Here is a 24,732-nt window from a genome sequence, read left to right as displayed (position 1 = left end):
GTTCAATCGAAATGGACCAATGACACCAGTTAAAAAAGCCGGTTTGCTTCCTACTCCCATCAACCACGAGAATTGCTAACAGAAAAGAGCAACTCTTGCAATGCTGTGAAGACTGAAACCAACACTAAACACGCGACATAATTACAATACCAAATTTTATTCTTCGCAAGTTCAACAAGCAGCTGTTTTATACACCATTTTTCAATTAAATCGGACTCTCAAGAGGCGGACAGAGCTCCGGCTTCCGTCAGCAGAGGCACAAGCTTCCCTCCACTGTGTGTTGAGGTAACAGCTGAAATCAGCTTAGAAAGATTAGATTAACTCGAATCTCACAACACTTAAAACACTTCAGAAGTTTATGGGTGTTTACCATCACAACCGCCTATCTGCTTTCCTCCGATGAACACGTTTGGCACCGTGCGCTGCCCCGTCCACTCTGCTAATGCAGATTGTATCGCATTTCCATCACCTTCAACAAGGAAATTTTTTTCTTCAAATTTCAACAAGAAAAACTGATATATAATTTAGAGACAACATCTTGATCGAGAAGAACTTTCCTCCCTCTTACGACGGGTATTAATCAACAATAACCCATTTTAACCATCCAAACACAGCAAGGTGTGCTTCAGACTCCAGATTTGCAAGGATACACGAGGATTCATTACAGCCGGTGTGAAATCGAGTTGTGAATGTGAGACATCCAGTCAAAATTAAATGCAAGTAATGCTCAAAAGATCACCTTCATATAAAATTAATTCTCCTAGATATTGTTAAAAAAGACAACGGAAAAAGAAGATATCCCTGAAAAGGGTAAGGAGCCAGCAACTAAGGAAAATTGATAGGTTTGAAGTATAAAAAGAAAGAAGAAGATACTTGCTTTCAGCATCCAATTCAATCACTTTGTAATTAGCACCCAATTGGTTTAGCAACTGCTTGACTCGTGTACAGTATCCACAATATGTCTTGCTGAAATGCAAACAGAGTTCAAAATCAATCACTTCGGTGAAAAAGATAAAAAATGTTTTCAGGCTAAACAGGAAAGTACAGCTATAGAGGTCATTAATTCTGTATGAAATTGGTACCTAAAAAAGTATTAGTTAAGAAAAGAAAATATGATGCATTTGAGTTTAATTTCAGGGATCCTTTCTCCAAATATCTTCAGATAAGGATGAAGACCACTTATGTAGCTTTCTAATTCACTAGTTTCGATAAATTGAAAACACTACAAACAGTTGTGAATCTTGGAAAGCTCTTTTCAAGTCATTCTCCATATCTAGTCTCCCTCAAGGATGGTCACTTGCCAACGAGCTAGAATCATCAAAGACCACCTTCATACGAGGTCTTGGCAGAAAGAACAGAACATAGATAGAACTGAAAGTGCATCTACCCGTGATATAAAATGCAAAGGCCACTAATCCATCTGTGCTTTCATGACCTTTTTGCAGATTTGATCTATCATTCCTAAAAAACACTACAAAGCAATACATAAACAATTACACACCCGTTGATTGATCTATGTATACAATGTCGAACTCATTCAGCTTCACAATCTCACTCTAACAATAACTAGATCAAACACGCTTTTGACCAAAGAAATCTCCATTATCCATTCTCTTATGTGTCATCGTGTTGTAATTCAAAACATCATGACAGGAAAAATATATATATATAACACCTAGAGATTAAGTGTTATGCAGCCCAGGCGAAGCATGCAGGCCTATCCAGATGGCTGGCTAATGGGTTCAAAAATTCAAAATTTGAAGTAGGGAGGGACCATCTAAACAGATTTGGATAAGATTTTTGAGGGATTTTAGGCATGTGGGATAATGCCTTATTTTAATCTGAATAAATTTGAGATTTTGCCTTCTTAGGTGGCAATTTCTCATTGATTAGAGCTTTGAGTAAGGGATAAGGGGGTTTATCCCCATTAATGTGAAAGGTTCATCTTCCATCTATCGGCGATAGACTAAGCCTGAAAGACAAAAAGACAAAAAACTGCCTGCCGGAAATACAAGCGCACAAGTGATCCGAAGAATAAAAAAAATAGAAAAGGATGTAACAGACACTAGATTAATTAAGTCTACAATGTACAAACTTAAAAATAATTTCTCAGTGAAATGTTTGTAAAGCGAGACGCAGAGGTTGCCCGTGAAGGAAGCAAGAGCCGCAGAGTCGCAGCCCTTGAAAATATGTAAGAATTTGGCGAGGGCCGCGAATGTAAAATCACTTCAACGGAAAATCATGGAATAAATAATACCAACCGCGTATCCCTCGTTCCAATATTCCCCAATAATACGCTATTGAATAGCATAATCATGGAATCAATGCACAAATATACAAACCCAGACATCCATCGAATTTCAGAGGCAAAGCCAACGAAAATATTGACACATTCTTGTCTTCCAAAAAGAAAGAGAAAGGATCAAAATGATACTCCACAAACGAAACTAGAATCAAAAGATAAAGCTAAAACCAGTAACCATAAATCAGAAGAAAACTATAAATAAGGAAGCAAGAAAAAAAAAAACAGTCGTACAGCTGATACCAAAAAAGAAAACCAATCGAATGAAAAAAGAGGGAATCAGCAGAGAAATCCGAACCTGAATACAACAACAGGGTTGGAGGATACGATCTCCTTTGCCTTTGGAAGAGCCATTTCGAGCCCTAATCCACTGCCCAGGTACGAACTGAACAATCTTCCTACTGATACCGTCTCTTGATTTGCTATTTATAAACGAACGAAATCAACATTCATATCCCCAATTTTCCTCTCCGACAAAACATATAATTTTTTTTATTTTAAATTAAAAAAAATGAATCGTTATTATATAATATAATTTAGATTTTGATATAATTTTGAATTAAAATTTTTCAATGATAGAGTTCAGAAAATAAAATATTTATTTAATAAAATAATCACCAATTGAATGTATAATAATTAAATAAATATATATTAATCAATTACATAATTATTTATCTTATTTAAGTAATTAACTAAAAATAAGTAAATTTTATAAGTTTAAATTATTGTATACAAATATAATTTTAATATTTATTTTTACTAATTAATTATTATTTTAAAAAAAAAAAACAGAGGAGCAGCCTCCCATGATGTGAGGGCTTTCTCCCCCCACCCCACAGACTGCAAAAGACAACTGAAAAGGGAAGAGATAAGAACTGGCCGGCTTCTCCACGTTTTTATCTCTTCAAATGGGACCTGGAAAGGGAAGGGGAAGGAAGGCAGGGGGGGGGGGGTCCCAGTTTTGCAGGTTAGGTTTGCTTTTATACCATTAATAGGGACTTGATAGTAATCCCAAACCTTTATAGGAATAAGAGTAATTGACCTACCACGAATTGTGAACTAACACATGGATCAATTCTACTGACTCCGAAATATAAAAACACGGTTATCAAACGTACGGCTGAGATACTTGTTGATTGGATAATTGAGATGGTTGATTAGATGTTGAGATATTGGCATGGTTCGCACTTACATAACTTCTCGTATAGGCCATGTGACTTTTGTTTTGATAAAATCGAGTGAGCCCCCAATTAAGGATAGGACCCACAGAGGTCATTCTCATCCATAGAAACTCGACGGTGCGGACAGATTGGACAGATAAGACAGGAGGAATACGAAATGGTTTGCGGCGGTCGATGCTGGAAGTCTTACGAGTGGTTGGCCATCCTCAACCTTGAAACTCCTCCACTGCACATTATATAGTATATCCATTCATGGCGGCTTCAGACTCGCATCTTGACTCCTCAACCATGGCGACGATGGTAGAAGAAACCCAAGGGATCCAAGTATCCGCTCCAGCACCCGCAGCGGAGTCCTTCTCCCCTCTCCACGGGGATCTCCTCCAGGCCGTCCTTTGTCGTCTCTCGCTCTTTGATCTCCTCCCCGCTTCTTGTGTTTCCAGGTCATGGAGACGTGCGGTTACCCTCTCTCTCGACAACCCGCCGCGAGTTAAACCGTGGCTTATCCTTCGCCGGCGAGCGTCGTCCCCGAGTGCTCCCCCAGCCGCGCTTGCCTACGACCCCAATTCCTGCTCATGGATTTGCATCCCGTCTGTTCCGCTTTCGCATGCGTCTCCCCTCCGCGCCTCACATGGAAGCCTTCTCTACAGCCTTTCTCCCTCCAAGTTCTCTGTCTCGTGGGACGCTCTTAACTTCGTCTGGCGCGACGTGGGCCCCCCGGTGGTGTGGCGTTCGGACCCACTCGTGGCAGTCGTCGGGATGCATGTCGTCGTTGCCGGCGGGGCCTGCGATTTCGAGGACGAACCCCTCGCGGTGGAAGTGTACCGCGTCGATGATCCCCGCCGGCGGTTATCTTGCCAGCCCATGCCGCTCCAGTTCAAGAACTCCTCCTCGCCCGTGTGGCTTTCAGTGGCGGCGTCCAACAGTCAAATGTTTGTTTTGGGGAAAGATTCCGGCGCTTTCTGTTCGCTGAACATGGATACCATGACCTGGGGACCTGTTTCAAGCTTGAGTCCTGGCCCCTCGATCTTCTTCTCCGTCATCGGGTTTTCGGATGGAAGATTGATTCAAGTGGGGCTCGATGGAGACGCCATGAACGTATTCGGCTTGAGGATCTGGGAAGTGAGCCCTGAAACCTTTGAACGGAATCTGCTTGGCGAAATGCCATCGGACATGCTTGAACGGCTTAAGAAACCGGATTCCTCGCCCCTTTGGTCGATCAAAGCTTCTGTATCTGGGGATTTTGCGTATATCTACGACCCATCTGATCCAAGAGAGATCTTCTTCTGCGACTTCTCCTCCAGGAACTGTTCCTGGTGTTGTTTCGAAAATCCGGTTCTCAATGAAGGGAATCTGATCGACAACTTTGTGTTCACTTGCTCGAAGGTGGAGATTGATGACCTTCGGCCGGTCTGTAGGTAACCGGAAACATGTCTCCCAGTGAATTTTCTCCGCATTTGAATCGAATACCAACGGTTTGTTAGCCCATGAATTGGATTCGCCTTGTCACTACTTGTTGCCTTCGATCAAGGCATTCTGTTTCCATTTATCCACCCATTTACCCGTAGGTATACGGGTAAATAAACGGATGATTTAAAATTTAAACATTTATTTCCTTGTTCACGCACCTCAATATGCGCATATAGTAAAAGACCTTTATGATTTTAATGAACCAGTTTCTCCTTTAATCAATCAGTAGTATCAAATCAGTTGCTTCAACCGAGACTTCTCTGTTCCTCATGTACTGGAGCTTCCAGAGCTCCTGGTTGGAGCACCAGAAAAACCTGTTTCGCCTGCCTCTGTCTCTACACTACTAGACGGCAAATTATCATCCCAGTTCTTTAGCAGCTTCCATGGGATCAGAATCAATAGAAGTCCACCTGTACAGAAAGAATCATCAACTGAGCTTAAGTGTAATATCTGTTTAGATAAGGCATACCATTCATTGCCCATCTGTGCAATAAATCTAAATAATACCTGTTTAAATAAGGCATATCACTCTCTTTCTCTCAGTATGATTATGATTTGCCACTTCTATAAAAAAATTCTGGCTTCGCCACTGGTTATACTCATCCTCTCATTACTTGCAAAACATAAACCTCATAGTCAACATTTAGGTTCCATCGAACACTAATTGTATACTGACTGCGCGTGTTAAGTTATGCTAACACTATTTTGGATACTGACTGTGCATGTTAAGTTAAACCAACACTATTTGTATACTAACTGTGCATGTTAAGTTAAACTACTTCAACTACCTTTTTCAGAATACTTAAAATTTACCTCTTAAAATGATCCAAACTTACAAACATGACATTTATCCCTCACATTAATGTTGCTGATATGATGCACAAAATACTCACAAGATAAGCAAATCAACAGTTCCCCAGGGTCTTTCAATTACAGGGAAGAAGGAAACCTGTACTTGTGTCGAGAACACTTTGACTGTCAGCAGACGAGTTGAGAAAAGTTTCCGAGAAGTACGAATAAACATACAGATCCCTTTAGCCATTAGTGGCCTCAACCATTCTTATCGCATTGTGGAGTTGAATCAACTTTTCTGGGATATGGGTCCTCAAGCTCATATATACATTCCTTCTATCTGGAAAATATGGAGCAAAAAAATTAGCATCGGAAGAGACTACCAAAAAATCTGAAAATATGTACACAGTCAGTAAGTACATTGCAAAAATAAGAACTTGAATTACATGAACTTGACAAACTCAGCAACCAACTGAAGAATGTCTTTACAGATGAGTCCGTCCAAAACTTTCCAACATCAATGTGACAGTCCTCTATACTTTTAGATAGAGAAGCTTTTAGTTCAACTTCAATTTAGAGATAATTTGTCAGAAGCAAAAACTTTGCATGGTCCACCTGCAGTAATCTTCGATAAGTATGTTGTGATTAGTCACTCATCCATGAATTTTATGCCTTTCCTCCTTTTCGTGTGGAGTACATACTAAAATTTTCAATTAACTCGTCCTTTTAGAAAATTGATTATTGTCTTACTTTCTGAATATTGAAAACAGTGATTCCAATATGACTGTATAAAGAGAGTCAAGGATAATATATTAAACTTAGTTTAGCATTTTCAGAAAGGAAACCATTGCAGCTTCTGGCAGTGTCCAATCTGAAAGAATGAGAAATGGACCATCGAATTTGTTGTTCTTGTAAACCTGTTACCAGCAGCATCTGTACAGAAATCCTTGTCCATTACCAGCACCAATCTTCCACATTCTATGTCAGCAGATAATCTAACAAGGAAAGAAAACTTCAGGTTTGGTTGAAGAATTTTGAATGTGGACGGGATATTGTGGCCAGCACCATACACAAGAAGCTAGACAGGAACCAAACAGAAATCTTAATATTAAGTACACTGATTTTCATTCTAGGAATCAATATGGTCACAAGAATTTCATTTCTGCATAAGTTCAAAGGAGCAACTAAGGGGTTTGCTTAAACTTGATAACAAAGACACCTAAGCTTAAGATGATAAAATCTGATGAGGTTAGTCAACCAACAATTCACAATACAAGAATTGACAAAGGAGCACCTGGATCCACCTCCACCAATGCATGGTTCATTGAAAGAAATATCTACAGATACATTTTTTGCATTTGTGAAAGAACCTTCAGCTGAAACATATGCAGTACGTGGAACAGTATCTGCACAAAATAGAACACTAAAATTAGTTGAAACAAACTGACTTGTCCACAATAATATCAGATTTCTCAGTTTATTCATAATTATTTGCAGGTTTCTAATTGTAACAAAAAATTTATATATCTGAAGGATAAAGAGAATGTTCTCAACCAATAGTATGGTCATAGCTATCACAGCTAACTTGATCTCTTCATCACTTTGCATTACCATAAACAGAGCTAAAGTTTCTTGTCATACAGAACTACTGTTCTAAATCTTCTAAAAACAATCCAATAATAAGACGTTCAAACATGTTTCTTGAAATAACTGAAACATGTGCATCTAAAAGGCCCAGAAACTTGAGGACCACATAAAAATGAAAAAATGCATGAGAAGAGCAATAAATGGTCTTCCTGGTCCAGAAGGCTGGTACAGAACATGAATGAGATGACTGTGAGTAGCAACGCAGTAGTAGGTGAGTGTTGATGGATTCATTTAATATATATTTTGAACACAAAAAAATTGTCCATGTTCACTATCGAAGGCTGAGTTAGCGATTCTCACAGTTTTCATTTCAAAATGTAGAGAGATCAATCTAAAATAATATGGATACGACAGTTAAAGGCGACAGCAGCCAATGCACCATTTCTGTTCAGATGCTTGATTTCAACGAAAAGTTAACGGAATCACTTCCTCTACTGAAGTCATCCTTCTGGCTAGTTCCAATGGTTTTTCCTCATAAACCCATTTACTGTTAAGCCTATTTTGATTTGAACATTAAGTCGACCCTGAGTTTCAGCTAGATAAATAACAGACACAATCTGACCGTACTGAGCAATTTACTGTTGCTACCTTTGCCTCTGCAACTTTTAAGTCAGTGAGCATGATGAAACTCTTGAATATTTCCGAGCCAAGGTACAAAATCTTGGATACCTTGTGTTCAATGACGCGAATCTCTGGCTTCCCTGCTAGTAATCAGTTCTTTATTTTAAATCCGACATACACGGGCCATCAACCAGCAGTTTGTAATATACATCTTTTGATCAAAGCACATCATGGAGAATTTCTGAACCGATAAGACCACATTGACTTGGTGTTGGTGAATGGTGATCACTTGAATGCACAGAATTGTTTATTTCAGTAAATAGTGACCTCTGTGGAGACCAGTTAGACAACTGCAGCAGGTGGTGCCAGGATCTTGCCAGCTAAATTCTGTGCAACAGCATCAATGAATTCTTTGGTGTAATGTGTGGATCTAATGACAAGGTAAATAAATCGGTAATCAAGAAATAAAACAAAAGTGCAGATGATTACTGACTTAGGGCCATGGATCAGCAGGGTAAGATCTTTCGTCATTTTGCCTGACTCAACTGTTTCCACACAGGCAGCCTCCACCTTAAGTGCAAAATTCATCAATTTCTGGTGGCTATCAAGTTTTGCTCTGTTAATTATTTCTGGGAACAACGAAAAATAGAATTAGCATATACAAATCTATCCTAAAAAAAAAATCCATATTATAAATCAATCACACAGTTTCAACACAAGATGTTTGGCATGTCAGAAGATATTTTTAAGCTTTACACCTCTGTGTTGCAAGGAACCACAAAAAGCAAGAAAAATAAAAGGATGCCACACCAACCAAACAAAACATGAAGGGACAGCTACTAAGATGCCTCCAATAGAACATTCCAAAGATCCAGGAAAGTATCACTACTTCCATTAACTCAGTAACTCAAAATATGAAAGTTCTTGACAGGCTTTTCACTTACGACAATTTGAGAATATTCAACATAACAACAATTCCCATCCTCTAACAACATTCCAGTGGAACTTCCAGGGAGACCAGTTTATACACGTCCAATGCTCAGACAGATACTTTCGCCTTTCAGATTTATTCACTGGGTTTTTATCAAGACACTGCATACGTTAAGCATGTTAACACTAAGTCAAATTACTGCCTGAGCTTGTTGACGTTTCATGATTAAAGCAACAATGCCATCTGGGATTATACAGCTCTGAGGACAATACCTGTGCTGGAGCCCTCGAGTCCAAACAAATATAGATGCAATGCTATTTGTACTAGTTTCTTGTCCTTTTTTATACAAGTGAAAGTGCCTAGTCACAGTGCCATGAGCCGCCTCAGCCTCTAATGTCTTCCCATCAGAAGATAACTGTGGAAGGATTGAAATAAATTCGACAAATTGAAAGAGAGGAAGATACAATGGGTGTTACTAACACATTAAACATTCATACATATTAAACAACCAGTGAAGCTAAAAGAAATTCAAGATTACCAGCACAGATGTCATTAAGCCCAGAGAGCCAAATCCTGCATCCATCAAGAGAAAATTCAAACTTTACTGGAAAGTAACCATTGATGGTGCTAATTGCATCCTAATGCTCCGTTTTGATTGATATATACAAGTCTGAATTGTCATTTCTGGGGTATGCATGAAGGAGGATAGAAGAACAATCATGATGGTCCAACACACTTTCTAATATAAAATCTCACCTTAGGCACTTTTCAAAAAATTTACAAGCTTAACCAACAAATACAACATGATATATTCAGCTTGAATAAATTAATAAATAGATACTCTCCATTAATTTGTCAGTGTGCTCAAACAGGTACATGACAGTCAAGTTCAGAAAATATCTCAATCCAGCTAAAAAGTAATCTGTTGATTGGGCCATTGGAGGTGGTCTTAATTAAGTTCAAGTCTCAGCAAGGAAAGGAGTGCAGTGCGCAGCGTGCATGTGTAATCAACATCCAAGAAAATAATAATAACTTGACCTACATGATAACATGATAGATTATGTACCTTGAGCAAGAAAATCACTTTGGACATCCCCATCATAATTTTTGCAGGCCCATACATATCCACCTTCACGTTTTAGTGCATATGCCACCATATCATCAATCAGGCGATGCTCGTACCTGTGTTGATATATTTGCTGCCAAAGATTACAACATAGTTGGGTGATACAGATGTGGTGTAGATTCACCAGCAGGAGTGCCACCAACCATATGGATTGCTCTTCAAATTTGTCCTTCCATTTCTCTTCATACACCTCCTCAAAAATATCCTTGAACCTGTAAAAAGTTCTCAAATACTTCAGTTGCTTTTCTATAATAAGTCAATTACATAGTTATGGTTATTGAATAAAACAGGTGAAACCACATTGTAGAGTAGTTATCAAAATCACTAGAGGCAAAGGTGACTGAGCAGGTCTGAAATAGAAGATGGATGAAACAGTTTGACACAAACAGGAGTAAATCATGCACCCACTCAAACTACAGTACGCTGATCAGACATTAACAACCCACTGAATAAATTATGAAGTTACAGCAAATAAAATCACTTGAATTGAAAACTTGATTGTATCTTCAATAAAACACTGAGGCATATGACTAAGAACGGGTACACATAAAACCCAAGAATACCTGCCATCATATTTTTTCAAGATAGTATTCTTGGTGCTCAAGTAAAGAGGCCATTTCTTTCCATATGCCATTGCCATTGACAACTCAGCAAAGGCTCTAATAGACTGCAGGTTCAAGAGATTTCAGTAAAACTCCAACAGAACAACACAGATACAGATCGTCCGACCAGAATCCAATAGAAACCATACCGTGTCAACATTATACATGGACAATGCAATTCCTGGTCCATTAAAGTCGAACACATCAAGTTCCACAGGAACACTTCCATCCTCTGGAACTGAAACATAAAAAAATAAAGAATGCCAATGACAAAGAGAAAACACTTACAAAGAACCTCTATGATTTTTTTGCGAGTTTAATAAAGAATCTAACTATTGATGAGCTCACCAAAGACCATCTCAAGCTTTCCCGGTCCTCCAATGACCATGTCAGTTGCACGATACTGATCCGCAAAGGCATGTTTACCTATGCAAAAATAGGTTTTTTTCAACCTGAACAAGTAACAGATTATAAGATATAAGCAAGACATGAATTCAAGACTGAAGTATCATGAGGTATAAGTAAGACAATGCCTGAAACCATCCTGGGAATATTTCGGCAAATAATGGGCTCACGGAACACAGTTCCTGCATCAGACAAAACAACAATCATCCAATGAGAATAATAGAAGACAACAGATAAACCATTGCAGCCCCAACATTCAAACCCAGCAGTATCAAGATCAGGCAAAACTTAGATGTTAAAACTATCAGAAACATGCTCTAAGCATGAACAAATAAAAAGTACCAAAAAAGAGATGCCCATTCTCTTTCAACTGTTATATGAGATATACAATGATGACAAGAAAGGGGGAAGCAGTCTCTGGAGTTAAACTTCCAAATTGAAAAGATAGGACCCATGACTATGGTACCCAAGTTCACTGGACCACTAAGCTTCAGAAATTTATTACAAGAGTTTGAAATTTAAATTTTTTTAAACAAATTAGTCTTGAGAATGCAGAAACTTCTTTTTAAAGGATAACTTGAGATTGAACACATTATTATAGAACTCTATGAAACTCAATGAAACAATAGAAACCAATTCGTTAGTGACCTTATGATGCGGAACGGCATGAGTTTAACAGTTCTGAAGGTAAAATCGGGGAAGAACAGACGGGAATCAGAGAAAGAGAAAACTGGGACTGGTATTGAAGGAGAAAAAAATGTTGAGATCGTTGGAATTATGGTTTCAAAATATATTATTTATAAAATAAAATTATCATGATATTAAAGGCATAGGGCCCACTTCTAGATGTTGTCATTGAATGTTCAGTACAGGGAATAATGGCCAGCACATCCCACTGTAGAAGTAGATTCATTGGGTGCATTGACTAGACACATCCCTTGGGCATAAGGAGATGTATCTCTCTTGAGGAGATGTATCTCTCCTTAGAGGATATATCTCTCCTAAGGGGATGTATCCTTATGAATAGTCATAAGTGCCACACCCATTAGAAATCTATAAATTCCTCCATGGTCTTCCAAGTGAGACTAAGGCTATTTTCACAACCAGTCTGGCTGAATGGGAGCAAACTTATCACTTGTAAACGAATTATCAAAAGTTATCTTGTGCACTTCAAGTTCTATTTATATTCTTCAAGATGAAAGGTACGCTCTCTTTATTCTTATTATTTTAATTCTATGATATATGTATGACTCTCATGATAAAAAAAATTATGGAAGATTTAATATTTATTCCTATGATGTTTATTTTATTTTTATTAGACATCAAATCTAACAAATACAAGTGAATAATGCCTCTGCTGGTATCATAGAGATAGATTCTAAGTTTCTATATTTTTTCTATATTTTTTGGATTTTTTGGATATTTATTTATGAATGGAAATAAGCTTAGTTTAGGTTTATTGGGTTCTGGCGCCGCAGGCGGGCTTGCTAATACGGGCTGATGTAGGCGGGCCTTCTGTGCACGGGCTTCTGCGTGCGGGCCTGCTGGTGCAGGCTACTGTGCGTGGGCCTGCTGGTGCAGGCTTGTGCGGTCCGGGTCGGTAATGACCCAGAACCATGAACCAAACCGGGTTTTGCTAATATAATGAGCCAGAATATGTTTTAAGGGTTTATTTTTACCCAGAATTGTATTTTGAATAGAATTTCCATGTTATTTGGAATTTATTTGGCTATTTGAAGTATTTATAATTTGTGTTATTGCATGCCTTGTTATATATCTTTATGTATTTGTATGTGAAAATTAACTTAATTATATAATTTGAAAAATCCCCAAAGGGTAATGCATTTTGTATAGATGCATTTTGTATAGATTAAATTAATTTTATGTATGTTTATTTTGAGTATAATTTGTTTTATGAGTTATACTAATTTTATTATATGATTAGCAAAATCTCCAAAGGGTAATGTGAATTGTATAATTAGATTAGTATGTTGTAAATTAATTAATATGAATCCCCAAAGGGTAAGTATGAATTAATTTATTTGTTTGTTTGTTGGTTTGTGATATTGTTGGTTGTTTATCATGTGTGGAATGATTTGCCTAGTAACTCTCATGAATCCCCAAAGGGTAAATGGGAGTACTAGATGGCTGAAATGATTGTATAATTATGTATATTCTCCCAAATATTGAGATATTTTCTGGATGACAGGAATATCTAGTAGTGGACATAATTTTGCTGAGTCCCTAAAGAAAAATGTACTTGATGGGACTAATTATGTGAACTGGTCACAACGGGTTGACTTAATGCTACGAGGCTATAGGTTTGATAAGATTATCAAAGTGGATACTCCTCCTCAAAGACCTTCCCGAATAAACTACCCTGATAATCTGAAACAGTATAAGAAGGACCTTAGAAAATTTAAGGAATGGGATAATGCTAATGAAATTTCTAGGTCACATATTCTAGGGGTTCTAAGTGAGACTCTCTTGATGACTTATTTTCATGTCCCCACTACAAGAGATTCTCGACCAGATTGAGTTTAAATATGGTAAAAAGTCGTCTACTCACATCAATAACTTATGGCAAAAGTTCACTCGTGCCAAATGGGAAGAAAATGCTGATGTGAGAAAACATGTAAATGACATGCTTGCAATGGCAGATGAGTTACAATATCATGGTAGACCAATGGATGAAGAAACTAAAGTGGTCACCATTATCAACTCTTTACCCAAATCTCTCAAATATATTCAATACTTTTATTCTTTGTCCAAGACAAAGTGGACTATATTTGATTTGGTTACTATGATCGACCACCAGTCTGAAAGACTCAATCCAAGTATTGAGTTAGATAAACCTTCACCTAGTGCTAACGTAGTTTTGAAGCCGAAGAAAAAGAATTTTAAGAAGAAGGGAAAAAACTTTCGATTTCACAACTTCAAGGACAAAAAAATCAATCAACAAAGGGTTGAAGTACATGCAAATCAACGTGTTTGCTTCTTCTGTAATAAGTCAGGACATATAAAGAAGTATTGTAGGGATTTGAAAACCATGCAAGAAGGGCAACAGGAGAACACTAGTGAGTCCTTATCTCTTGAAACTTGTACTATTTATATCAAGCCTTTTAGTTGGTGGGTTGATTCTGGTGCAACTGTTCATGTATCGAATGAGTTGCAGGGCTTCAAGGAGCTAAGAAAGATTGAGGACAAAACAAGCTTTATTTACATGGGAAACGATGAAAAGGCCATTGTGGAAGGCGTGGGAACTTACAGGCTAAAGCTTGTTGATAATAAGTTTTTTGATTTAGAAGATTGTCTTTATGCTCCTTCTATGAGAAGAAGTCTATTATCTGTATCTTGTCTTGAGAAACTTGGATTTACATTTTACTTTGGAAATGGAAAGTTTCTTATGTTACAAGATGATAAAGTTATTTTGAGAGGTTTTTGAAATTCTGGTCTATATCAATTGTAACTTAGTGGAAATATGGTGTTTAATGTTTCTACTTCTTCGGATATTAAAGAAAAGGAATTGTATTTGTGGCATTTACGACTAGGGCATATAAACAAGGATAGAATTACGAGACTTGTGACACAAGGATTATTGAAAAATCTTTCACATAATGATTTTCCTATTTGTGAGTGTTGTATATATGGGAAAATGACAAAGATACCTTTTCCATCCAAACGCTCAAGAAGTTCTCATGTTTTGGATATTATTCATTCTGATATATGTGGACCTATGAATGTGAATACTCGTAATGGTCATTCGTATTTTATCACATTTATAGATGATTTCTTAAGATATGGAATAGTATATTTACTGCATAGAAAAAAAGAGGCCTTAGATTATTTCAAAACCTTCAAATTGGAGGTAGAAAATGCCACAGGAAAGAAGATCAAAACATTGCACACCGACAGAGGTGGAGAGTATTGTTCGGAGTTATTCTCTGAATTTTGCAAGTCAAAAGGGATTATCCATATGTTTAGCATGTCTTATACACCTGAACAGAATGGTATTGCTGAAAGGAGAAATCAAACCTTACTAGAGATGGTAAAATCTATGATGGCACTTGCAAATTTGCCAATATCCTTTTGGGGTGAACCACTATTGACAGCTACCTATATCTCAAATAGAGTACCTTCAAAGTCGGTTGAGAAAACACCTTATGAGGTATGGTCAGGCAAACTCCTAGTCTTAATCATTTTAAAGTATGGGGATGTGTTGCTCATGTTTTAAAACTTGATCCTAAGGACAAATTGAAGGCTAAGACTCGAAGATGTTTATTCGTTGGGTACTCTAAACATTCGAAAGGATATAGGTTATATGATCCCAAGGAGAAGGTGATTATTGAAAGTAGACATGTAAAATTCATTGAGGATAGATTTGATTGTGATGAAGATTTAGGTACGAAGTCTTACTTGGAAGAATGTGTTGAAATGTCTTCTTCTGAATCTCCTTCTAATATAGAGAATTCCACCCAAACGGATATTCGAAGAGGGACTAGAGAAAGAAAACCTAGTCAACTCCTATCATCTTTAGATTTTTATACCTATGCTGGAGAAACTTATGAAAGAACAAGGTTGAATAAAGATGTTACTGATCCTGTCACTTACAAGGAATCACTCCTTGATGTGGGTTCCAACAAGTGGAAGTCGGCAATGGAAGAAGAAATGGACTCTATGTATAAAAATGAAGTTTGGAAACTTATTGATCCTCCTACATTGGTTAAGCCTATTAAGTGCAAGTGGATTTTTACAAGGAAGAGAAATGTTGAAGGTAAAGTTGAAAGATTCAAAACTCGTCTTGTTACCAAGGGTTTTACTCAACAATACGGGATTGATTATGATGAAACATTTTCTCCTGTTGCACGAATACAGTCTATTCGAGCTCTCCTGGCATTGGTTGCATATTATGACTATGAGTTGTTCCAAATGGATGTTAAAACCGCTTTTCTAAATGGAAATTTGGATGAGAAAATTTATATGGAATAACCACATGGATTTGTTAGACCTGGAACTGAAGCAAAGTGTGTAAGTTGGACAAGTCTATTTACGGTTTGAAACAAGCCTCAAGATTATGAAATATCAAGTTCAATGAAGCAATTACAGCGTATGGTTTTACTCAGAATCCAGAAGATCACTGTGTTTATATAAAAACAGTGGGAAATCGCATTGTTTTTCTTACTTTATACGTAGATGATATTTTATTAGCCGGGAATGATATTCAGTTACTCCAAGGTATAAAGACATGGTTGTTTCAAACATTTGATATGAAAGACCTTGGGGAAGCTTCTTATATTCTTGGCATTAAAATTCTACGGGATAGATCTTTGCGAAAATTGAGTTTGTCTCAAGAGAAGTATATCAACACTCTTCTGGATCGGTTTCACATGTCTAACTGTATACAAGGTAAAGTACCTTATGATAACACTAAAAAGATGAGCCAGGTGGATTGTCCTTCTTGCCTCAAAGATAAGTTGGACGAATCTAAGTATCCATACGCTTCTGCTGTGGGGAGTTTTATGTATGCTCTTATATGTACAAGACCTGATCTTGCTTATGTTGTTGGGATTCTTAGACGGTTTCAGGCTAATCCAGGTTTCACTCACTGGGAAGGGGTAAAATGGGTAATGCGCTATCTAAAACGAATAAAGTCATATGCTTTGACTTATGAAGCGGACAAGTTGGAATTGGTTGGTTATTCCGACTCAGATTATCAAGGATGTATTGATACCCGAAAGTCTACTTCTCGTTTTATCTTTATGTTTGGCGGAGGTGTCATTTCTTGGAAAAGCAAGAAGCAAGACTGTGTCACGCAATCAACCATGGAGGCATAATATGTGGCTATGAACTTAGCTACAAGGGAGGTTGTCTATGCTTCACAAATTCTTGCGAAGTCTTCTAGTGGTAGACTATGTGGAGCGACCTATTCCTCTCTTTTGTGATAATGAACTTGCTATTGCTATCACGAAATATCTGAAGTGTCACTCCAAGGCTAAACATATCGAAGGGAAATACCACTACATACGAGACATGCTGAGGAAGGAGGAAGTTGTTATTTATAAGATATCTTCTCCGGATAACTTAGCTGATCCACTAACCAAGTGTCTTCCCGTGACCAGTTTCACTTTCCATGTGGGGAACATGGGTTTGATTTGTTTATAATTGATGAGACCAAGTGGGAGAACATTGTTTTGTATGCATTGTGGTCTCAATGATTCGTAATACTATGTATGTCATGACATTGTAATTTATATTCCATGGAATGATTTTGAAAGAATGCATATGTTTTTGTGTGATAATATGAGTACTCAGTGTATGCCTTGAGATTCAGCTTCCCTATTAGGTATGCACTTGTACGTGTATATGTGAGGGTCTCGATAGGGAATAAAGGTTGAGTCTCTAAATTGTCCAGGCCAATGGGACTGCATAGGCACAATTTCTTTTACGGCTAATACTCATGCTGGTATAGAGCTTTACCCTGAGCTCCTCAGGTACTGAGTATGCTATGGACGGTGAGATGTCTTGATGTCCAGCTTTTCTATTAGGTATATACTTGTATGTATATACGGAAGGGTCTCAATAGGAAGGTAGGGTTGGATGTCTAAATTATTCAGGCCTATGGTACTGATTAAGCACAGTTACCTTAGTGGCTAATACTCGAACTGGTATAGAGTTTTACCCTGAGTTCAGGTCCGAGTATGCTATGAATGGAGACCGCTGAACTGGCAAATTTGACAAGTATGGATTTGGTATATTCCCCAGCCTTGGATATCTAAGATATATACTGTGTAGGCCCGGGTTAACTACACATGTATATTAAAGTGTTTAAGGTAATGCTTATGGTCATGGTATGGTTTTATGTGTCAAGATTGATTTTTCATATTTTTTCGAAAATCGGAATTTGAAATGGATTTGAAACCAAGTGGGAGTTTGTTGGAATTTTGGTTTCAAAATATATTATTCATAAAATAAAATAACCATGATATTAAAGGCGTAGGGCCCACTTCTAGATGTTATAATTGAATGTTCAGTACATGGAATAATGGCCAGCACATCCCACTGTATAGGTAGATTCATTGGGTGCATTGACTGGACACATCCCTTGGGCATAAGAAGATGTATTTCTCCTTAGGGGATGTATCTCTCCTAAGGGGATGTATCCTTATGAATAGTCATAAGTGTCACACCCTTTGGAAATCTATAAATTCTTCCATGGTCTTCCAAGTGAGGCTAAGGCTATTTGCACACTCAGTCTGGCTGAACAGGAACAAGCTTATCACTTGTAAACGAATTATCAAAGGTTATCTTGTGTACTTCAAGTTCTATTTATATTCTTCAAGATGAAAGGTACACTCTCTTTATTCTTATTATTTTAATTCTATGATATATGTATGGTTCTCATAATAAGAAAAATTATGGAGAATTTAATATCTATTTCGATGATGTTTATTTTATTTTTATTAGACATCAAGTCTAACAGAGATGAGGAAATGTGTCTACGAGAATCCCACGACAGACACGTAAAACTAGTCGGAACACATGAATACGGCCAACCTGGGTCAAAGTTCTCCTCCCAACAAACATGGAGAACTGGAGATACAGAGCACAAAAATTAAACTATCAGCTCTACATGAATAGGATCACAGGATAATATCACGGCCCAACTTACTTAAGGGTAGCTTCAGCACTTTCCACCATGGCCCTATCATCAGTTGCGTCGCGATTCAGCAGTCCTAAATCGAAATACTTTATATCCAATCCAAATACGGAAAGATAAGCTGCGGTGAATTGAATTTACATAAATTAGAACCGAACTCGACATTACCAAATGCCATAAAAAATAACCGAAACAAAGAACTATCAAAGCCCACAAAGAGTACAAACCAAGTAATCTTACTTTCTCTTTTATCATTCTCCATATAATTCTCGTCATTTCATCACCTGCAAGTACCCATAAATATCTACTTAAAAGTAAAGATGATACAAAAACCAGAATTTTTAACAGAATTTCCGAAACTACCATCCATTTCGACGATAGGATTCTCCACTTTGATCTTTTCCACAGCAGCAGCAGAAGCAAAGCAGCGCGGGGAACCATTGGCGAAGCTACGGGAGATATTAGGGTCTCCAAAACGTACTCCATTGAATAAACTACTTCGAGAAAACGTGAAATATTTAGGATATTTTGAAAGCTTGACGGAGGACGATGACGGGGAATAGACGACGGCAGCGGCGGACATGGCTCGGGAGAGAGCGACGCAAAATTTAGCTGGGGGAAGAAACGGAGGGAGAAAGGAGGGAGCCACTCGCATTTAAAACGTGTCCTGCATGTATTAAAGCCCAAAAGAGGGGGATCGCTGTCATGGTGGCCGGCAAACAGGGAGGGCATCGAGCCTAGTCGAGCCCGAACCTGATTATTTTCGAGCCGAGTTTGATTTAAATATTTTGAGTCGAATTTCGACCCGAGCCTCATCTCAAACCTAAAATTGTTATCGAACTCGAGCCCAATGAGTTCGAGCCGAGCTCGAGCCTCAATATATATTTAAAACTTTTCAAAAAATATATATCAAATATATATTTAAAACTTTTCAAAAAATATATATCAAATAAAATGTATATAAAATTATACATACATTTTACATAAAATTGGGCATGACCTCTACATATAATTGGGCATAATTTATATATATAATACATATATAAGATTAGGCATAACTTCTACTTAAAATTGAGCATAATCTATATTTATAATACTTGTATAAAATTTGGCATAATTAATATACATAATACCTGCACAAACACTCCATAAAATTGTCTATACATTCCATAAATACTCCGTGAAATAGTTTATATACTCCATAAAATAGTCTAAACACTCCATACAATAATCAAACGCAACAAAATTAAATGAAATATCACTATCAATTTATAATCACCCAAATAAAAACTATAAATCCTTTAAATAAAATCCTATTACTATTTGAGACTTACTAGAAAATTACAATAAATATTTTAAATTTTTCTTAGGAAAGTTAAATGGACCTCTTATTGCCTTTTTTAAGGAAATAAATACAAATTAATAATTAATCTAATATATTATTATACTTATCGATAAATTTTTAATCACATAAAATGTCAAACACAAAATTGTTATGAAAATTGCCTCATGCTCAAAGTATTATATCATCAACTGTCAAATACTTATTCAAATTTTTTCTATATGGTTTTCTAACCCATATTGGCAAGAAAATCTTACTTAGAAAATTATATGATTTTTTAAAAATAATCTGTAATTAAAAAAATATTTTGAAAAAATATGAGGCACTAATGGTCCCTATATTTCTACTAAAAATGTTTTTTCAATATTTATTGAAAAAACCACTAATAGTCTCTAGAAACGTATTTCTACTAAAATATCTTTTCAATTTCTTTAAGAGCCATGAGGAAGGGACAAAAAGTTTTTTTTTTCTTGTTTATAATCTCACACGTAAGGGTGGCCTTGAATAAATTATATCTAAAATTATGCATAAATTTTTAAAAAATATAATGATAGGGGAGTTTCAGGATTGAATTTCAATAATGGATTAAAATGCACCAATATTAATCCTTTTTACTCTAATTGTTGTTTAGCTTGTTTTTTAATTTTTGAATCTGGCCATAATAAATTATGGCCTCCTTAGTGCCCTAGATGAAAATTTATATTTTAGGAAAAACTAAAAATATTTTTCCTATGATACATATTCCGAAAAAAACATTTAAATAAAATTTATTACTATTAGTGACTTATTAGAAAATTACAAGAAATATTTTAAAATTTTCTTAGGAAAGTTAAATGGACCTTTTATTGCCTCTTATAGGGAAATAAATAAATATTAATAATCAATATAATATATTATTATACTTATTGATAAATTTATAATTAAATAAAATATCAAACACAAAATTGCAATAAAAATTGCTTCATGCTAAAAGTATTACAGCATCAATTGCTAAATACTTACTCAAAAAAAATTTATACAGTTTTCTACCCCATTTTGGTACGAAAATATTACTTAGAAAATTATATGATTTTTAATAAAAAAATCAATTAGAAAAATGTTTAAAAAACATGAGACACTAATAGTTTATAGAAACTTATTTCTATAATTTTTTTTTTAAATTTTTTTGAGTGGAAAAGTTTTTTTTTTTACTTTATGATCTCGCACGGGGGAGGGGGGAGATTATTTCTCCCTTGAACTTAGGTTCTGGGTTTCTGCCGAGACGACGGGGAGGGAAGGGGGTTACGGTGTCGGGGATGACGGTTGCGACGGAAACAGAGGCGACGGCAAGGAGAGGAAGAAATCGAACGGACAACCATAGAGGCGGCCGACGAGTAGTTGCGACAGCGGTAGAGACGGCCAGTGAACAACTGCGACGATGGTAGAGGTGACAATAACAGCCGATGGGATGAAATACCCCCCCCCCCCCCCCCCGCTCTCGATCCCGATACTAATCCGACTCACGTCGAGCCCGCTCGCGAGCCGACGAACCGAACTTGGCTTCGATCGAGCTCGGCTCGATAAGGTAAATGAGCCGATTTCAATGCTTGAGCTCGATAGATAACGAATCGAACCGAGCCGAACTTGAGCCAGCTCAGTCCGAAGCCACCCCTAGCTTGACCGGAACAAAAACGGTTGGAATAGTAATGGGCTGAGTTATAATAAATAAAAGGCCCATTTTATGGACATTGAATCTGATGCAATAGAACATCTAAAATACACTGCAGTTGGGCTTCATGTTTTTTACCCAAAGGCTCTATTAAGTTGGGCCTATCTCATGATTTATGATTAATATTTACATTATAGTAAAATTTATAGTAATCATATAAACAATCTGACTTTTGGAACTTTAGTGCCCTAACCTTGACTAAGACCTCTTTGTCCATGGTCCTATTTCAATGAATACAATAAAATTACAAGTTATTTGAAATTGAATTTATTAATCCCCTGAAATTAGGGGCTTAAGTCTCATCCGATGACTAATAAGACCCATCTCAGATTTTGCAACTAATATTAGGTGAAAGTAACGATGTGTGACAAATTAATTAGAAGAGTCGTTTTCACATTGTCCTCGTGATGATTTGGAAGTCATGTTTAAGCAGACAAGAGCCAAAAAAAAGGTCAGGGGGACTTTCTGACATTTGATCCTGACAGGGTCACGATGCACTTAGGACAAGTACCGATAACGAAAGAAGCAAGTTGGTAACGATTATTAAGCAGGGTGTTTTTTTTAAATAGACTAGAATCCGACTCGTACACCTGACAATCCTAAATCGGATAGATAAAAGTCGGATCTAAATGAACTCGTTCAGTAATCAGGAAGAGTGGGAAGGCATTCAATCAGACTACTTAGACATTGAGCTGAGTCTCTCCTGATATAGACTCAATCGGAAGTGATCAATTTACTCAGATTCCCATTGTCTAATTCTATGCGGTAAGGCATGATTTACCCTCATCAATCTCACTTCATTTCTTCAACTCCCATCCCTCTTCCCAAATCAAAACTCAAAAAAAAAAAAAAAAAAAGTCAAACCCCGCCAACTCCACTCGATTATTTTCGGGTAACCTGATCCATCATAAACTCCACACAACACAGAGCAACTCTACTCGCCTTATCTGAATATCTTAGGTCGCAATGATTGAGAGAAAGCCCTTCCGTTTTTCTGCTCCAAGGAAAAATTCAAACCGGAAGCCATAATTTTGCTTTTGCATCTCAGGCCCTGAAATTATGAACGGGTAGTTGACAAAAAAGACATTTTTACTGAGTTGGATTTTAAAAATCATGGCTAATAATGCGCAAAACTTGAAAATAAAGCGGATTCATCTCCTACCTCGAGCCAAAAGGCAAAAGGTGAAGTTCCTTACCGACCAATCAAGCATTGTTTAATAATTCCAGAGGGACACGTCGCCTCCTTCTGAGAAAATCAAACCCGCTTATGCTTTTCAAGTATCATTCCAATGTCGGGAACCACCCCCCACTACCCACAAACATGATGATGTCATTGGTTCCGCTCCTTTACTTCGACCCAACTCAACCCCTTGGGTTGCTCAATGTTTTGCGTCTCGGGGTCGGTTGTTCCCACAACCCGGTTTGGGTAGGCTATATATATCAGACCAACGAAATAGAAAACAAGTCGGGAAGAATTCCCAAAATCTAGTTCGGAATAAAAGTGACGTGGCTCGCGGTCTACATTAATTATGTCATTTTCCTTTAGATATTGATGAGCCTGATTATCGGAGAGTTTTGTCCAGCGTAATGATTGGTACGCGAGCGACTGGCATAAGAGGTCGGTTAACTAGACTAGGTTATATCAATCCTGAAATGAGATGCCCACATCACAGGCAAGGTTAGGGGTTGCTCAAGCAAAACTGGCTCTACACTGAAATAAGATTTTTATTTTTGAAGAAAAATCTCGAAAATTAAATTCCAATAATCGCGGCCCGTTGGCAACTGCAGCCCTCCGGTGTCTCTCTGCGCCATCCAATTCCAACCCTGACTCAGCCAGCCCCACCACGTGCTATGCGACTTAGGCTTAGCCCCCGAACGGTGATTAAATTTGAAAACCAAAATAAAATAAAATAAAATCACTTTAAATAAAACATTTAAATTACGAGAAAAGCATGTTATGTTATGGCCTATGGGGATAAGCGCCTTCGGTAACCGAGTCGGGATTCCTTTTAACCCTCTTTCTTTAAAAACCTACAGAATATATGTCTGCAATCTGTGTGTGCGCAACTAACCCATTTTAATAATGCGGACTAGGACTACGTTTAACTCGCAGAATATGAGTACCGACCAGATCGGCGCGGATTTCCGTGGGACCGACTCTAGGTGAGAATCTAGTGAGACACCCCTCAGTGGGTCCGGTTCATGATGCTTTGTGCTTTGACTAAACGCGGAGGGCCCTCTTTCATGATAACTCTGACCTTGTAACATCTTCTAGAATGGTGGTTATGGGATAAAGGTTAAATGTTCGGGACGACTGATCAGGGCCGTTGGATTGGGTGGGTATAGATGGGGGAAGATTACCGCGAGGCACGGTAGCTCTACAGGGACGAATAATAATTGATAAACAAGATAGCAAGTGGAGATTTGTGCACAAGGAGAGGAGGGAAGTGGGCCCCTCGCGTATTTTAGTCTATCCCAGACCCAGACATCCCCTGCCAAAGAGCGTAACAGAAAGTTTCTATTTTTTTATTGAAAAACTTTTAAAAAATTCCAAAAGCAAACAAAGGGCGGGACAAAGGCAGCACGTGACCTGCCAACAATTTACCTTCCCAGCCCTTTTTTTTTCTTTTCAAAGCTTTTCTCTCTCTGTCTTCTTCTCACGTCCTCTCTTGTTCGTTCTCCGATCATCCCGTCTTTCAGTCCAATCACTACGGCTCGACAACCAGAAATATACTTTTAAAACCCAAAATTCTCGTCGCTTTTCTTCAAACTTACTGCGAGGGATTGACGCCATTTGCCTTGATTTTTTCTTCTTTTAACTCGTTTTAAGTGACTGCTATGAGTGTTTTCTTCTTTACTGATAATTTCGTGTCTCTCTTAAGTCTTATCAGTCCTCTTCATACACTCGTAAGAGCAGAGGAATTTTCAGAGTACCCAAAAATAATACAGCCTTTAATCTGCCAGTTTCTCCTTTTTCGACCTTGAGAAGAAAAAATGTAGAGATCTCAATT

General features: G+C 37.4%; 3 protein-coding genes across 3 annotated transcripts; 1 reads left to right on the top strand and 2 right to left on the bottom strand.

Moving 5' to 3' along the window:
* Positions 1–101: 101 nt before the first annotated feature.
* On the bottom strand, positions 102–2,714 carry LOC137941585 (glutaredoxin-like). The gene is made up of 4 exons (XM_068787059.1): positions 2,601–2,714; positions 878–966; positions 371–469; positions 102–292 (listed from the first exon to the last, which is right to left on the bottom strand). The coding sequence occupies exons 1-4, from the start codon at positions 2,654–2,656 to the stop codon at positions 219–221; spliced, it is 318 nt and encodes a 105-aa protein (XP_068643160.1). The 5' UTR covers positions 2,657–2,714; the 3' UTR covers positions 102–218.
* Positions 2,715–3,648: 934 nt separating this feature from the next.
* On the top strand, positions 3,649–5,049 carry LOC137941886 (F-box/kelch-repeat protein At1g23390). Its single transcript, XM_068787496.1, has one exon. The coding sequence runs from the start codon at positions 3,736–3,738 to the stop codon at positions 4,900–4,902; it is 1,167 nt and encodes a 388-aa protein (XP_068643597.1). The 5' UTR covers positions 3,649–3,735; the 3' UTR covers positions 4,903–5,049.
* Positions 5,050–8,492: 3,443 nt separating this feature from the next.
* LOC137940890 (isocitrate dehydrogenase [NADP], chloroplastic/mitochondrial-like) lies at positions 8,493–19,254 on the bottom strand. The gene is made up of 10 exons (XM_068786007.1): positions 19,035–19,254; positions 11,128–11,196; positions 10,958–11,044; positions 10,759–10,847; positions 10,571–10,674; positions 9,948–10,219; positions 9,420–9,454; positions 9,154–9,296; positions 8,895–9,042; positions 8,493–8,579 (listed from the first exon to the last, which is right to left on the bottom strand). The coding sequence occupies exons 1-9, from the start codon at positions 19,252–19,254 to the stop codon at positions 9,021–9,023; spliced, it is 1,041 nt and encodes a 346-aa protein (XP_068642108.1). The 3' UTR covers positions 8,493–8,579; positions 8,895–9,020.
* Positions 19,255–24,732: the final 5,478 nt, after the last annotated feature.

The sequence above is a fragment of the Aristolochia californica genome, unplaced genomic scaffold (genome assembly GCF_029961685.1).
Source record: "Aristolochia californica isolate CCGP_79_NKW_82.1479 unplaced genomic scaffold, dmAriCali1.0.hap1 SCAF_9, whole genome shotgun sequence".
Taxonomy (NCBI): Eukaryota; Viridiplantae; Streptophyta; class Magnoliopsida; order Piperales; family Aristolochiaceae; genus Aristolochia; species Aristolochia californica.
Note: the sequence above shows the minus strand (reverse complement) of the source record. Positions and strands in the feature narration are given on the sequence as shown.